The 17,366-nt window shown below is 41.7% G+C and overlaps 1 protein-coding gene across 4 annotated transcripts in view; it reads right to left on the bottom strand.

The window, feature by feature from the left end:
• The window catches only part of TNC (tenascin C), a 72,651-nt gene that overhangs the window by 19,191 nt on the left and 36,094 nt on the right, over positions 1 to 17,366 (bottom strand). The window contains exons 11-14 of one of the 4 annotated variants that reach the window (XM_074923684.1): positions 8,122 to 8,394; positions 5,794 to 6,066; positions 4,409 to 4,681; positions 1,794 to 2,069 (exon numbers count right to left, since the gene is read on the bottom strand). The exons of 2 other annotated variants lie outside the window; for them this stretch is intronic. In XM_074923684.1, the coding sequence (XP_074779785.1) occupies positions 1,794 to 2,069; positions 4,409 to 4,681; positions 5,794 to 6,066; positions 8,122 to 8,394 (1,095 nt within the window). The remainder of the gene's footprint in view (positions 1 to 1,793; positions 2,070 to 4,408; positions 4,682 to 5,793; positions 6,067 to 8,121; positions 8,395 to 17,366) is intronic. One more of the 4 variants, XM_074923685.1, reaches the window with a different exon arrangement.

The raw sequence follows: 17,366 nt of genomic DNA, 5'->3' as shown, positions 1-17,366 counted from the left end.
CAGGATATTTATCAGTCAGGGTCATAGCCAGTGCAAACACTAAATACTTGCAAGACTGGTTTTTGTGGGACATAAGAGAGAAGCCAGAGTTTGCACTGGCTAAGGGCAGGGGCCAATGACTACAGAACAGAGTAATAATCTGTCCAAAGAGCTTCACAGGCAGCTGCTGGTGTGGTATGTTGACAACTTAAAGAAATTCCAGTGAGGGGTCTTTTTTTTTTTTTTTTTTTTCACATCAGCATGACATTTGTTGAAGTTTAGAGGCTGACGATCAAATCCTCCAAACTATCCCACCAAGTCTTTGAAAAAAAAAAAAAAGACCAAATTTCCACAAGATAGTTCCTCAGTGTATTTTGCTCACTCAAAATCTGACAAGTCAAACAGCAAGATCAGCTGGCTCTGTGAAGCCGTGGCCTTGATCCTGGATCCCAGGAATTACTAGTATTTCTCTACACTGCTTATCAAACCTTGCTCTGGCTCGGGAGCTAACTCAGCTGATCTTCCAATCACTCAAATTCCACTCCCTTGTAAGAAAATGCCCATTAGTTAAACACAAAACTCTCTCCGGAAAGGGTTTGGGGTTTGGTTTTGACATTTCACAACTGCTGAAATTGATGTTCTATTAGAATTTGACATAAAAATTCCCTCCTAAAGTTTTTTAATTTGGAAGTCCTTACATTTTGATGTTTACACATTTGGGTGCCAGAAATTCAACACAAATTTACTCAATTTGGAAACATTTCTGCAGCTTACTTGGTTTTAACTAATGAACCCTGAAGATTCACATTTTGATTTGTTTCCTGGAGGATGTATAAACAAATTAAGAGACCAAAATGCTGAAATTATTTTCCTGGGATAGGTGACGAGTGACACCAACACTCCACACGCAGCAGGTTTATGTGAACTGCTGGCACATCCTTCTGCTTGTGGAGAGTGCCACATGTTTACCTTGCTGTGGGAAGCTTCCACTCAAAATACCAATGTCCATGGCTTATTTTCAAAAAGCAAGCATTTGTACTCTGGTGGAGCAAAAGAGCAGGGGTTTTGAAAGCATTGTTGCTCACTACTGGCTATGTGACTGAATGTCATTAGGGGGCAGATCAGAGGTGGTGCAAAATGCAACCATTTGCCTTAAGGAAAATGATCATGGACATTGTCTTTTACAGAAGTGGCAGCCTAGATGCTGTGAGAGATGCTGCTGCTGCAACTGGTGTTGCCACTGCATGTTGAGGAAGAGAGGAAAAGGCCTCAGTTTCTCCATTAATCCTATTTAGGGTGTCCATACATCTATGTGACAAGCCCTAGTAGCACATACTGCCCATATAATACAGAGGGTGAGCTCTGTGGCATTTATTTGATCATCTAGAAGGCATGGGATATACAACTGATCCCAGTCAAAATCTGGCCGAAATATTCAGACCTAAGTGATGTGTTGAGGGGACATCACAGGACAAGAGGTGTCCTAAAATCCAGTCCCCTCTGGATCCTTCAGATGTAACTACTGAGTGTTTGGGAATTTTTCCCCTCAAACTTCAGGAGTTAAGAAAGATTATTTAGACATGGGAAAAAGACTCCAGTGGGCTCTTAACTCACTTTAAGCTAGTACTCCTAGAAATATTTTTTAAGGTCAACACGACGAGTCTGACCCATCCCTGCACTAAGTTTGCAAACAAAACCATTGCTGCTGGACAAGATATTCAGTGCTGTAGAGAGCATTTTTTTTTTTTTTAATCCATGCTGGAATATGTATTTTTATAAGTCAATACATAGACTCCAAACCTTTAAGCAGGTACCTGTCATGACAAAAGCAGTGAGGGGCTCTGTGTGAACACCTGCACTGGTGGTCCCCTTAATGTTAATGTCATAGCCAGTGTAATCTAGCAGGCCTGAGATGTGAGCGCTGCGAGCACCTCCTGACACCGTAAGCTCCTGGGGTTCATGTGCTGCATAGGAATCTCTAATGTATATAACAAACTTGGCAAAAGGCCCATCTCTTGTGGTCCATGAGAGGTTGAAGCTGTCGGGGGTAACGTTTGTGAGTGTGAGCGTGCCCAGCTGTGGCTCAGCCTCTGAAGGAGAAAGGAACACAGGTGAAGAGACAGCGTTACTCCTGGGGGCTGGGGGTATTAGCAGTGGAGGTTTATAGATGCTTAAAGATAAGGCTGAATGTTTTAACTTTGTTAAGTGGTTGAAGTAATAAAAGGAGCATAGCGAGAGCTATTTTGTAAGGTTTTGGAAAGAAGCCACTGAAATTAGTGCTGATTTTTATTTTATTATTTCATTCAATTTTCTTAAATAAACTCAATTTTCCTAATGAAATGTGGGCCTGATTTACAGAGGCACCAACAGCGTACAGTCCTGTGGTAAAACCATACAAATTGCAGGATCTCTGCACTAGGAATTTGACGGGAATACAAACCCACAGCAATTCCAAAGTAGATGAAGTAGGATTCAGGCAGGAATTAGGCAAGTCCAAACCAGACATCCTTGAAATCCTAGTTCAGCTTCTGTTTAGTGTTTCTGTTGCCTGGAGTTGTAGATACTTTGTTTTGGACCCTGAAGTTTATGAAGTTTATTATGAAGTTTATCACTAACAGTGATTATCTCAGCACTAATCTCAGGCCAAAACCTCCCTGGATTCCACAGATAAGGTGTTCCTCATCCTCTGATTAGGCACAATCAGGGAATATCTAATATAGACTAAACAAAAGCCACAACACTGCTGTTGCTCTTCTTTCTGACTGTTCAGTGGTCAGGGAACTTCCTTAAGAAGCAAAGACTTTCCTTTTCTGCTAAAGGAAATTCAAAACCACATCTCTCCCCTTCCAGGGGTGAAACTTGGCCTTCAGGCTATAGGAGGGGGGAGCTCCTTAAGCATCCTGTTTTAAGGCTATTCCATTTAACATAAAATCATTAAAGATTCATTAGAGCACAGGGAGAGCACAAACATGACCTGTCCATCAGGTGGTCAGAGAATCCTGTCTCTGCTCTCAGGGCTGATTTTCTACTATTCCTCTTGCCAATTGAGTATAAACCAAGAACACCTTGGGAAATGCAGCCAGTGAGATACAGGAAAATAACTATGGAATGATTCATGCTGGGAGAAAAGTAGGAAAGATGTATCTCACTGACAAAAAGAACAGTGAAAGAATGAAATCCTTTTCTTAACTAAAGCCTGAACTGCTGCAAGATGTTCCAACTTTTATTCCCGTCCCTCATTGCAAGAATTTTAAATAATAGTCCACCACCTTCTTGAGAATTGCCTAGGAACAGGTGAATCCAAGTGGCCCCAATTAAGGACACATGCTGTTGTCATGCTGTCAACCAGTGACCGTCAATGCCTTCATGGCTGACAGTGAAGATGTCACCATGTAAGCATGGTACTTCTGAAGACAGGGAAGGAGATGAGAAAATATCCACAAAGCAAACAGGCTTGGGTGGAGAACCCAGGGAAACCGAGCGTGGAGCCATCAGCCCCGCATGCAGGTCAGAGAGGACAAACTGATCCTTTCCAACCTCATCCTGAAATGGCCACATTCCTTCACATGCCACTTGCATCCACTCAGGCATGTTCATATGATGATACCCAGACTCCAAAGAACACTACATGCAAAATACTTTGAAATTATCTCTTCAGGCAAGCCTTAGTAATCTCCCGCTATCCTGGAATCACCATCACCATAGGAAAAGCTCTGACATCCAGTGAAACAAGACAGGTCTTAGAGACTCAAAGGTAGCAATGCAAGTGACAGAGTGGTGGGCTGACCATCAAGAACAGGTGAACTTGCTTTTTGAGACCTGCTCCCTGCTGGGAACACAAAAATAACTAGACAGAGAAGAACATCAGAACCAGCACAAGGTGGTCAGACCACTCCATGCAGTTTTGGCTGGTCATTTAGCATGCTGCATGAAACACCCACGAGAGATGCAAATGTCTTGAAAGACATTGGCTTTTAAGAACGAAGAACCAAAATGACATGCAGATGCCTCTCCAGGCTGATAAAGACAGGAAAGCCTCCCACCCACAACAAAGCGAGTGAGGGTGGGATGAACATGAACTTCATTCCAGATCAAGTGCAAAAATACTCTCAAAAATATTAACCATCTGGAGCAAGTCAATTATATATACACAGAACTTGCAGATAAGTGTATATATAAGAAAACCAATCATGGTTTACTACTGGCTCCCTTAATGCTGGGGGCACTTTTTCAGCCTTTTCCATTGTCTCAGAGATCTCTTTTCCAAGCGCTCTCAAGCCCAGCATATTTCAGCCTCCCCTTATATCCATCGCCCTCGAATTTACCAAAGGAACGATGATGAGTTGGAGCCATGATTTAGAGCAGTTCGGTGGACAGCAGAAGAAAGAAGATAAAAAAAGCAAACCTGGAAGGTGAAACAGTGAAATACCTGTGGTTGCCAGTGCTGTCAAGGTCTGACCACCTTGCCCATCAATTACACCATGGAGTTGAACAGTGTAATTAGTGGCAGCTTTGAGGTTGGTGACTACATAGTGCCGGGAGGCCCCTGGCACTGTGTGCACCAGGGAGTCCAAAGGGAAGTCAGAGTTTCTGACCTCTAGAATAAACTGGTCAAAGGCATTGTCCTGTGCTTCCCACGTGAGTGACATGCTGTCTGAGGTAGCATTTGATACAGTGAGTTTGCTAAGGAGAGGTTCCTCTACTACGGGAAGAAAAACAAATGGAAATGTATTGCGATTATTAAAACCCAAAGCAACAAAATAAATTAATACAGAAGTTCAAATTCCCATGAGCCACAGGTCACAAAGATCATCTAGCCTTGTGTTTCTCAATGTTTTTCATACCACCACCCCTGCAGTCACCCTGCCCCTGTTACCCCTGATTCGGTGATTCACAATCTGCTGATGCTAGAAACTGCAATTCTGTAACATCTGATCACTGAAATTTGATATTCTACTTAATGTCCTTGACCACATTAATCTATTGCTATGATAAATTGCTACGACAACTTTTCCTAAGATCATGTCAGCAGGCAAAATTTGGTAGAGATATTAAATGATCACAACATGAGCTATTATCTGCCTACTATGAGAATCACCTTCTGCTTCTGTAGTCTAGTCCTCTCCTTTCACTTTCATACTGTAATTGGCTAGAGCACATCAAACATTTGGCAACCTCATCTTTTCTGGAAAAACTAATTCTAAAACCTCGAGATGTGCAATGTGCCAACAACTAAATGCTTACCTATTTCATTAACCAACATCAAGACAAATGGACTCTCTCACCCAATGTAAACTGAATTCTGAAGTTGAATTCAAACAATGCATCTGCCTTGTAGGAGTCTGCTGTCACAGACTGAAATGTCCCTGAAACCTATTTAGAGAATCGGGATTAAAAGCGTATCTAGAAATCAGCTTATCTGAGAAAAATAGTGTCTATACTGTGTGACAGATGCAAACACATGTTGCAAGGCTAACATAATGAATCATCTCCCACCTGGTTCTTGGGAAATTTGTTTTGCTTCTCATCTGTGTCAGAGGTTGCCCCGACCTTAACGTTTGAACAAGAGCAAACTTATTGTGTGAATGAAATCACATCACAATGTGATTGACTGACTTTGCTGGATGGGATGGTGGATTAACATTCACAGTTCAAAATGTCCCCGGCAGGTCTTCCTTAGAAGGTGTCAAACATTGAGGTAGAGGATTTGGTAATGGGTAGACTGATGGGGTAGCTGAGGGCAGGGAAAGGGGTACAACCTGTAAGGAAGAGTTAGAAGAAAGAAAAGTTAGCATTGAGGTAGGTTTCATATACCTGTTGTAGCTGCAGCACTTATTGCCTGTGTGCGGAAACCACGAGAGATCCCATAGAGGTAGACAATAAAATCAGTGCTGGGGGAAAGCCCTGAGATATGAGCAGTTCTTGAATTGCCTGAGATGTTGAACTCCATGGGCTCCAGAAACCTGTTAGAATCAATAATTTCAATAGTAAAGACGTCGAAGTCCCCATTGGTGGTTGTCCAAGAAAGGTTGAAGCTTTCAGGAGTAATGTCGGAAACGGTTAGCTCACCAACTTCTGGGAGTGCTCCTGAGGAGGGAAACAACATCGGTCAGAAGGGGAGAGCCCTGTACCTCCTCCTGTCAGAAATGCTGTGTTGCTCTCGGCTCATGCTGGCAGCACTCCAAGCTGCCATCGGAGAAGAGGGTTTGAGTAAAAGCTTGCTACAAGCAGACAGGTACTAAGGGGAAGAATCCAAATTAAAGAATCTGAAAATGTTAAATAAGAAAAAAAGGCAAGAAAAAAAGAAAAATAAGCTTTAAAGCTATGGCTGTTTCCCTTTACCTCCAGGAGCAGCCATGCATCTTTGAGGTCTGAGCATGAAAACAGATGCAAAAGAACTTTTCTGAATGCCCCTGGGACACTTGGAAAAGTCAGCTTCCAGATTTAGGAGAAGCTAAAACTAGAGCTATTGCTATATCCAAAGGAAAAGGTTGTGTTTTGTTTGCTCTTCTACTTTCCCTTTCAGCTTAAGCCTATGAAAGCTGGCACGTAATTTTGGAGCTGGAGCCAAAATGCAAAACAGTGATAGTTGCCTTGGGGTTTCTTCCTCTCTGTAGACATCTCTGCCGTGTTACAGGAAGGCTCAGAAAATTCTGACAATTGGAAGTCCCCAGAAGGGAAAATTTTGAAAAGCCGGGTGCTGAGCATGACCCAGAAAGGGAAAGGAAAAACCTCAGCAGGGCATCTTCTGCTGTTTTCATTACGTTAATAAAAAGAGAGCACATTGCATATTTAGGCAGGACACCCATGCTGTCTGTTTTCTTGTTTGTCCCTGGACAGGCTCCTTTGTCTGGCCACATTTGTTTATTCTCAATGGGCAATCTGCTACCAGCTCACACTCAGGACTCTCAAGGCACAGGACTTCTAGCCTGCAGCGGGACACAGCCCAAGGCAAATGCCTTGTGCCAGGCACGTTTCTACCTAAGCCAGGCTGCCTAAAGCATTAGAGAAACAAGCAAGCTCTACTGCGTTTCATGTTTTAGTTCTGCTTAGTTGTTAAGTGTACTTTTATCCGCTTCTGTTCTGGGTGACATGTGCTTGGGGAAATCAGATACGAGCAAGCTCTGGCTATCTCACAATCACAGGAGGTTGCAAAGGTCTGTAAGGAAGCCCAGAGGCAGCAGATATTGTCTACAAGAAATTATTGAAGGAAGAGCACTGGTGCCCCTTTACTGCCAATTAATCCATACCCTGTTCATTACCAATGATCATCACACCTGGAAGAATCAGTGAGCCATACAGGGTAGACATAAGTATCTATTTACCTCTCACAGTCAAAGCTAAGGACGAGTTCTCATTTAGAACTTCTGTCTTTCACAAGATCAGCCAGAAAATTATTTTTGTGGCTCTTGATTAGTTTCATGGAAGTATCTGATAATGTGGGGCTTGCCTTTCTTCTTTCAGGTCAGTTTTATGCCATGGTAGTTCTGCTGAGTTTATTCTTCTTGCATTACATCTTTTTCAGACCAATCAAACTATTTAAAAATCTTATGTGTCTTAATATATGACACCACTCTTGGCAGGAATTCATTTGTGTTCTCTTCTATATGTGAACATATAGAAAGAAGGTGTCTGTCCTTGCCCTTGAGTCAGATGCACACACTATATCCCTGAGTTTGTATTTATACAGAAGCTCATGCACAATTTCAGAGGTTCTGAAGGGTAAAAACTAAACATACTCTCAGGCTTTGATTATCTGGGCTATAAAGAACAGATTTTTATAATTTTACAAGGCAACCTGGGATTTCCCAAGCATGTACCACAGACAGTTGGGTTTTGCTGTTAGTGTCAACCAGCAGAAAAGTGAGTAAAGGGAACAAAACAAGTCATTCTGAGGTGGAGAAAAAAAGCATTCCTAAAAATGAAGGGCTCCATAGGGGCACAGAGACTCTTATTGGAAAGTCTAATCATGAGACATTTCCATGCCAGAGATGTTCAGCCAAGCTTTAATGAGTTCAGTGCACCCCATGCAAAGCCGAGCCAGTGAGCAAGCTTTGCCGAGCAGCTGCAATAGCTCTGGCTCACATCCCTGTCTGCGAAGAAAGGGAGCCATGAGTCTGGGTGAGTGACTTGAAAAGGTACCTGTCATGGTTTCAACAGAAAGGGGTTTGGTCCTGTAGCCTTGAATCACACCACGAAGTGTGATGATATAAGGTGTGTGGGCCTTGAGCCCCGTAACATTCATAAAGCGCAGTCCGCCTGGGACTGTGATATTCCGGGTTTCGTCGGGATTGTCAGACTCCTGCACCTGAATGATAAAGTTCTCATAGGCCCCGTCGGCTGCTGTCCAGGTGAGCTGGAAACCATCCCAGCCAGTCTCTGATACCGATAATTTTCCAAGCTCAGGTTCCTCCTCTGAATAAGGACAGAGAGTCAATCAGTTACTCATATTACAGACTAGTGGTGATGTCGTATTATTTAATGATGTTCCGTGTTAATGAATTTCACTCGTCATCAGTGACAGAGAGATGCACCCACACACACACATTTACATTCTCAGCTGCCCCAGATAACTTGTAAAGTCTCTTCAGAGATATGGCAAGACAGAACAGTAAGGAAAGAACTGTAATAAATAATAACCAGATTAACGATAAAAGACTGCTTACAGAAAACAGCTTACAGACCATCTTACAGCTGCAAGTGTTTTGCCAACATTAAATACAACTCCATATGAGACAAGTAAGTATTACTATAACCACTTTACTGCACTATTAAAAACTCAGTGTTTGCCTTTATGAAGTGACTGAATACAGCGATAATGCCTGTTGTAAGGGTAGGAAGACACTGAGTTCAGAGCGCCTGGCATTCAGATATTTATGCTTTTAATTGTGTCCATGTGAAGGATGCTATTTATTCTTCCAAGCTATTTCTAATCCAGAACAATAAAGAAGGGGAAAATTCCTCCATATTTGCATATCTTCAGTTTAATGGATTCATCTTCCGTATATTACATTATTCTGTCCACGAAACCTTCCTGGGGGCAGAGAAGCTTGGACTTTCAGAATTAGTGATATCAGTCTAAAATTTAAATCTGCATTCAAAGAAATCAACATTCTCATAAACCATCACATGGGTGGCCAGGGAAGTTGGGAACCATCAGAGCTAACTCTCTGATGCTATTAAATCTGAAAGTTTAGGTCCTTTTTTCAGCAAGAGTGAAGTCCTCTGTTAGAGAGGAAACACAGCTGATTCCTTAAAATTAGCAGTCATATGGAAAAATGACAGAGTAATACCTGGGTTTTTTCTACATGGAGAATCTTGCTATGTGATATATCACTGACCTGTGGACTGCGATGACTTTCTAGCACTTTTCTTATACATAAGCATTACAATAAGAACAGTCTATCTGAATAATTCCAATCTGCATGACTAAGTATTTATAAGAGATGAGGCACGAAGGGAAATGGATATGATTTGTCAGTTGTGAACTTCAAGATTTATGCATATTTTAAGGCAGAAGATAAAGGGGTCCTGGAATAAATTAAAATTAGGCTCAGCAACATTACTCTCATAAATCTTCCCTCTGTGAAAACTGAGGACTTATTGTATGACTGCTGCATAGCCTTATATAGGTAGCTGAGGTTATATTTTCAGAAGTTGAGCACTCATAGATCACAGTCAAATATCTTCAGTGAGATTCAGTAATGTATAGTAAATTGCAATACAAAAGTTTTGAGGAGCTTTTCCCACCCTGTTAGAAAGGAAGAAATTATTTATGATACAACACAATGATGTTAAACAAACAAACAAACAGCAATCATGAATCCAGAGCTGTTTTGCTTTATCAGGACCAGAAATGAGACTCATGGAGGCAAAATATGAATCCTGTCAAAATAGCACTTTTTAGCTGAAAAAGAAAAAGCAGGACAGGAAAGAAATTGGTTATATCAGAAATAATGATATTTTGGTGGGAACAGAAACAAATATTATAAAACAAACACATTTCCTTAAAATGAAAATGTAACTAACCCAGAAGTAACAGTAAGATAAAATTTTTTAAGTAAAAGCTTGATTATAGTAATGCAGTAATCATCACAGCTTAAAAGCAATTTAGATTTCTCTGAAGAGTGCTCAGTTTCATTCACCTCCAAGATGCAGAGTCCCTTTTCCTCCCATTTGCTTCCCATGCATGTCTGAAATGGAAGTGCACACAACCCCATCATGCTTTCTAGGGACCAAGAGTTTCTCATACAAAATCATGCACCAACTGGACTGTTGGAGACCTCCAAAAGCCTCATCCATAAAGCATCCAACATATATGACAAAACAATGACAATGTCATGGCAAATGATATCAAGGGATGATGTTTCTTATTAAAAAAAAAAAAAAAAAGAGAGAACAAACCATTGAGAGATGAGACTACTCTAGCATTGTAGTAGGTGTGAAATAATCTGTGTGTTTCTATGTAAATATTTTATCTCATGTTGTTAGTTTGGTTTTGGGTGGTAGACAGGTACAGTCATTAGTCTTCAGCTAGGCTCTCCAGATATGAACTTATGCACTGGTACTTTGATCATTATTGAACAGACCCCTGTGACTACAGGCCTGTTTCTTCATGAAATTCATGTAATGGAGTTTAGAGGTGGAAGTTTTTGGAAAGGTATACTCCCAATGTGTTACAATCTTTTTTTTTTCTCTGACATCACCACTTCCATGCCAATGCTGCAAACTGTAACCTCCTTGCAGTCTTTCTTGTGTTTGAACCACAATCCAGATAAATGCCTGTAGCATCTTGCTATTTTCATGTGCCGTGTAAATAGCAGATGCATCAATGTCTCTCTCTGCATGCAATTTGAAAAGAGAGAATTGATGCTACATCACCTTAAAAGCTGCATGGGGCATTGTCCATGCTGCACCACTCAAGGCTCTCATTCCACAACAAGAGTTTTATCCGTGCAAAAGGAAGAAAGAAAAATAACAGCTAAGAAGAAATGCATCACTCACAAAGCCTAGCGTTTCTGCAGTGGAAAATGAAGTTCTCTATTTCAAAGCAGAAAAGGAACATATGGCTAATGAATCCATAGAAAATACCTGTAGCAGCTAGGGCTTCCAGGGACCAAGAGAGCTGACCTTGAGTGCTTCCATGAAGGTTTATCTGGTACTGTGTGCCAGCTGTGAGATTGGTAATTTCTGTTTCTCGATGATTTCCCGGCAAAAAGATTTCCTGTGTTCTGTTTAAACTGGACAGGTCTTTCAGAGTGATAAAGAACTGATCAAATACCTCATCCTGTGCTGCCCAAGACAGGTTGAAACTACTGAAAGTCCTGTGTGTTATATTAAGGTCATGAAGAGCACCAGTGGCTTCTGAGATGGGAAGGTCAGTGGGCACCGAAAGCAGAGCGTGAGAATCAGTGCTGGGGTTTGTTAAATAGCTTAGCTCTGTAGGTGCAGGACTGGTAGGATTAAGTGATGTTTCATTGATTGATTCTCCAGGTGTTGTGACTAGATGTGCTGAACAGAAGTAAATTACAAGTTAAAATTTCCTGATAATAAACCCCCAAATATAGACAGCTAACATCTGCTACAAAACAGCTTATGAGCTTTGCATTAAAGAGCTGTAAGACCAGACAAAACAGATGGGTACTTCTTTTTTGGAGACTGAATCCAGGCCACGAGCAAAGGTAGCATCACCAAGCACAGCATAGTTCTGACACTAACTAGCAGATCCATAACAACAACCATTAAACACAGAGATGAGCTGAAAGGCTTCCAGCAGAGAAACAGGCACGTCCTCAGTTGATGTAAATCAGCACACCTTGATTACCTCCAAAGAACTTTGTTAATTTACATCGGTGAGGATTGGAACCCTAAGTGTCTCAAACATGCCTTTTATCTTTACTACAGCATGTCAGTTATTGCTTCTGATACAAACCATAAGTGGAATGCATGCCAAATGTTGCAAACATATCCGAACCCAGACTGAGAAATCAACCACAGCAGAAGCATGCGAAATCTCATCCAATCAAAAACAGGCTTGGAGGAGTTATCCATCTGGATACATGCAGAATTTTAAAAAAAGGCAAGGGGGGACACACATCCTTACCTAAAAACTAGGACAGAAAGAACTTGAGCAATCTTTCTTTAAAGAGATCCAAAGGAACGGAAGGGAAAAAGACTTGGCCTTCAACATGCTGAATGATCTGTGAATATATCCTGTAGTACAGTCAGATTCTGAAAATCTGAAAACTCTGGAGATCACAGAGAATGTGTTTCTGATCACAGCTGCAAGGCAACAGGCAGGTGATTTTTCTGACATGCAGAATTATCTCCTCATTAGTGGAAAACCACATCATTTCACACCTCAATGACTTCCTTGCTTTCATGCTCCACTTGCATTCAATTAAGAGAGAGCAAGTCATCTACCACCATCAATCAGATCAGCATTAATACCTACTCAGGATTCAGTATCTGTCTCCAAATTCACACATGTATCAGAAAAAAGTTTTCAGAGGAGAAAGATCAATTAAAAATGTTTTAAAATAAATGCAGAAATGTTATCTTGAAAATATACTCCAGGACAAATACAAACGTAAAACCATTGTGATTTATATTTACATATGTCATTTATATTCCTGATTTAGGTAAGGGCCCTCCTTAAATTACACCAGCACATGATCTGAACCAGGCCCTACATATGCTGCAACCTGAAGACAGCCATGCTGTCATCACACTAGCATACCTGCAATGGTAACCTCTACCATAATTCCCTCTTTCTCAGTAAACCAAATGTCAGAACTATTAGCTGACTGCACTGGGGCTACTGAGCCCAGATAACAAAGCTGGAAGCCATGCAGTGTGGAACCATTAGCCACTGCGACTATCCTCTGCTTGTGCACAATTAGATGCCAACCAGCTCTTCCCTCTTCTGGGAACAGGCAAAAGGCTACGGTATTAAGCAAGCGCACTGGTGCTTGTTCAGCCTTAAGGCTGTCTATTTAACATGCGTAGCAGTAGCTGGGCTTTACTGCGGAGTACTTCTGCAGAGGACATGCATAGGTAGAGTGAACAGACCAGGGGCAGGGAAGGGCAGCAGGACATTATACAGGTACAGCTCCATGCTGTGGATGGTCCCACGGGGAAACACCCATGCACCCTGAACTGGAAACTGAGGACAAAACATACAAAAATACAAGGGAAAAAGAAAAAAGAAGTCTGGCATTACGCTCCTGATACGCTGAGAATTCGTAAGAAAACCTTGTGTAATATTAATCAAAACTGGCTTCTCATTTTCCCTCATTTTACTTGACCATCCCTACTGACATTTCTCCCAGATTCCTGCCAGTTCTAGTATAACCACACAAGGACTTGGCTACTCCAATTGGAATGGGAAATACAGCAGCAGTTCAACTGTATTACATGACAACTGATGCACCAACTACCTAAGTGGCATTTTAGTTCAAAATTTTGCTGCCACAAGTCGATTAATTTTATTGTGCCAATTTTGGCAACTACATAGAAGTTGCCATGTACAGCTTATCTCATGAAGCAGATGTAATTATAAGTAGTTATATTACCTTTGATTTTTTTCAGACTTCATTCTGAATATTACCTTGGGTTTAATGACTTGACTCCACAAATGAATTCATAGATGAGAAAGAGTGGTCTACCCTCTGCACACATATAAACGCACATATACCCCACATTAAGCTAATGTGTATGGAGGAATATGTGGCTTTGTGTACAAACAACCAACAGACAGAAAAATGAAAACTATATGAATATATGAAAAATACTCTGATACCACAGACAGTATCAGTGTTCATTGTTTAGCAGATAGAATACTGTAACAGATAATGAAAAATTTGGAAAAGAATCAAACTGTAGGATAACAAGATCAACGGAGTTCAAACACTTGACTTAGCAATTAGGAGAATAGATAGGGAGAAGAGAAAGAGAACTCCGGGATCCCTAGGTGGGTGGATGACAGCCAGATAGAATGATTCATGGTGGCAAGATGAATGAACAGTAGATGCCAGAGAGCTGAAAGCTGTGTAGAAGGGAAACTGGATGGACAACAAACATATGCTCTTTATCAGACTGGAATACTTCTGAATATCGTTCTCTTAGTAAAATCTTCAAGCTGAATATGGCCTAAATACATCTATCCTGCTGTTGCTAACCTTTTGAGGAATTTTATTGTAATGCTTAATTGGCAATTTTACTAAAAAGAATGTTAATGTTCTGCCAGGACATTTCCCCAGTTCCTTGGGAGAGAGCAAACAGTATTCTGTATTATTTCTTGCTTCTGTCTCTCAGATTTTATATTATTTGCCAAGAGGGGCTATCAGCCAGTTTCACTGCAGTGTCTCACCAGCTCAAGCACACTGTAAGACATGATGGCCTACCAAGGTATTTGCATTCTTTCCAGAGCCCTTTGGCTAAATGGCTTTCCCCTCTCCCAACCAGCTGATTAAACTGGGCTTACAGTGCTTGTGTACCTCTGAATTTCATAAAGAAAGCATTGCAGTATATCACAAGCCAGAAATACTACAGTAGCTACCACTATAAATTCTCACACTGAAGTCAGGTTCCAGGTACTCTCATCTCAGCCGAGGAATCAGCTGAAGAAATGAACAATCTTTACTGGCAAATTCCCAGTGGTCAGCACTGCAGTTTCCAATTGAGCTGGCTCACCTAATTATTATTCCTAATGTTTCTTTGAGTTTGTATAAAAAAGAGTGGTGCAATCTAAGATCAGTAGGAGCCAGGAGAGGAAGAGGGACTGACGCACAACACAGACAAGGGTCTTTGGTAAACAGCATAAATCTTTCTTAAAAACATTCAACGGAATGGGAAAGTTACTTCTCCAAGCCATGCTCTTATGTGCAACTCACTTCCAGAGGCAAGACAGTATCACATCCACGATTCATCAACAGTTGCTGCACAATCTGGGTCCTTCAGCAGAGGAATTTAAGGTTGGCACTTGGTTTCTCTAATGTCCACTCATTTATCTCCACAGGCCTCTCGTGCTTGATGTATTACCATCAGTCCTCCTCCAGGACCCACATTGTGCTATGGAGGCAGAGTTCCAGAGCCAGAGTAAGAAAGAACAAAGCTGCAGTCTGAGTGCTCAGCTTCCTCAGAGCTGGGTTACGTGCTCACCCTACAGATTAGCTGTTAATCTGATGTAACATTCTCAAAACATGCTGCCAGAAAGATCCCTCCAACTAATAAAATGGCTCATTTTCTTTGATGTCTGAAGTGGTTCGAAACCAAAACTTTAGTGCGATGCTGGGTGGGACCTCTAACAGACAAGCCGTACCCTAGCTTGTGATACCCTCGTTAATAACAGAAAGGAGGTACCTGTTGTAGCCACAGCTTCCAGAGGAGAAGAGCGCTGTTCTCCAGCCAATCCATACACCTTGATTTTATAGGAAGTATTAGCTTGGAGGCCGTCAATCACAGCACCCAGGGATTCTCTGGGCAGGAAGGTTTCTGCAGGGGGCCCAGCTGCCAATGACACTTCCTTGTACTCCACCACAAAACTACTGTAGGCTCCTGTATTCGCATACCATGAGACACTAAAGCTGTGGTCTGTTACCCTTGAGACCACGAGGTCCCTCAGTGCATCCTCCTGCATCCCTGAGGTCTCTGGAGCAAGAAAGCTCCCAGAGCCAGAAAGCTCCTCTGGATCAGGAGTCATTGCCTGCATTAGGGTTAGACTATACAGAGCTACAAAGAAACAAACAAGCAAATGGCAGTGTGAAATTCTTAGTCTTTCCTTTTCAGAAAAACAAAATAATAATTAGCAAACTGTTCACTTAATAATCTTTACCATCCCTTAAATGCAGAATCATGGACATCAGTTAAAAAAACTCCACTTTGTAACCTGAGCTGCACTTCATCCATAGGAAGAGACAGAAGAAACAGAAGGCTGCCATCCTATACTGTGGAAGATTTTGTGACCTATCATTTGTTAGATGTTCTGAGCTTGGAACATTTCAGCTGTCTGTGTGTGGAGAGTTGATATATATATAAAAAGACAAGAAGAAGAATGTGATGAGAGGGGTGAGAAGGCACCAGCAGAAGATCTTCAGCTCTGTGGCTGAAAGAAGCTTTACCCTCAGTGACGGAAAATTCACTATGCAAACAAATAAAAGTAATGTGGGGGAAACTCCTGAATATCTGCCAGCAGAGAAGCCTGACTGAACCATCAAGAGGTTGGAAAGAATATAAAATGAAAAACTGGCAATCTGCAGAAGCAAAGGAAACTCTGAAAAGAAAAACTCTCAGCCCTTCCACAGTCCCTGGCTCCCTTGTTCGGCAGGGATGGCACATGCCCCTCCAAACAGCAGGACTGTCTCCTCCACCCACTGGGAAGAGCTAGTCCAGTCCTAGCTGTGCTACTGGCATTTTCCACTTCAATCATTCCTCTCTCTCCCTGGTTGCTCCAAGAACTCTGCCCAGCAGTGCAGTGGACCTGAGGTCCCCCATTGCTCTGAAAGAGACAGTAAAACAACAAGTTTGTTTGGCTTAGCCTGAGGACTTCAGGACCTCCCAAGTACTGGGAACATGGATAAATAGGACTGACTTGAGGGTGGATGAAAAGTAAACTGAAGGAGAGACCTCTTGTCTTATACCCTACAGGCTTACAGAGCACTTCTGCCTCCCCATGCTTACGTGTGTGGATTTGTCCATTCCTACACAGAAGGAAGGTCACAGAGACAGGTTATGTCAACTACTGCTGTTGCTTCTAAGGAGCCCGTTGCGGAGAACTCTTTGTTTACTGGCTGCTCTGAGTGAAGACTTAAAACAAATACACTGGCCAGATGAATGCATTTATAAAAACACAAAAACCAAATCAGGAAAAAAATGCCACCTTGTGAGACTTTGGGGGTTGGTGCTGGAAAGACCAGAATGTGAAATTCCACAGCATTTTGTTTCTGTCTTTTCACCGTCTACGCACACTTGTTTTGAGACCACTCAGTCTTCAGACTGATGGGGAAACAGATAACTTTGGAAAAATCAAAGCCTACTCACTCCTGTCACATAAACCTTCAGCTTCCTTTTGCAAGTGTGTGCCTCAAGGCTTCCTAGTATTTCCCTACATTGGACGCAGGCCTGGCATACATCAAACAAGTAGTTCAGTAGTGATGGTTTTCTGTAATTTACACCATACCATGTAACTCTCTGCTGTACTGGGTTACTTCACTCGATAAACCATTCAGAGGTTCTGCTGGCATGGACACTAACAGGAGTATGAAACTAGTTTTGATCAGTAAAATCCACAACTTCTGTCATGTGTTTACCTCATAGATGGTCTTTGGGGAGAAAAGGATAAACACCTTGATATCTGCTACGGACAATAATTGTAGCCCAATTTCACT

The sequence above is a fragment of the Athene noctua genome, chromosome 20 (assembly GCF_965140245.1).
Source record: "Athene noctua chromosome 20, bAthNoc1.hap1.1, whole genome shotgun sequence".
Lineage (NCBI taxonomy): Eukaryota > Metazoa > Chordata > Aves > Strigiformes > Strigidae > Athene > Athene noctua.
This window is presented reverse-complemented; position numbering and strand designations above follow the sequence as displayed.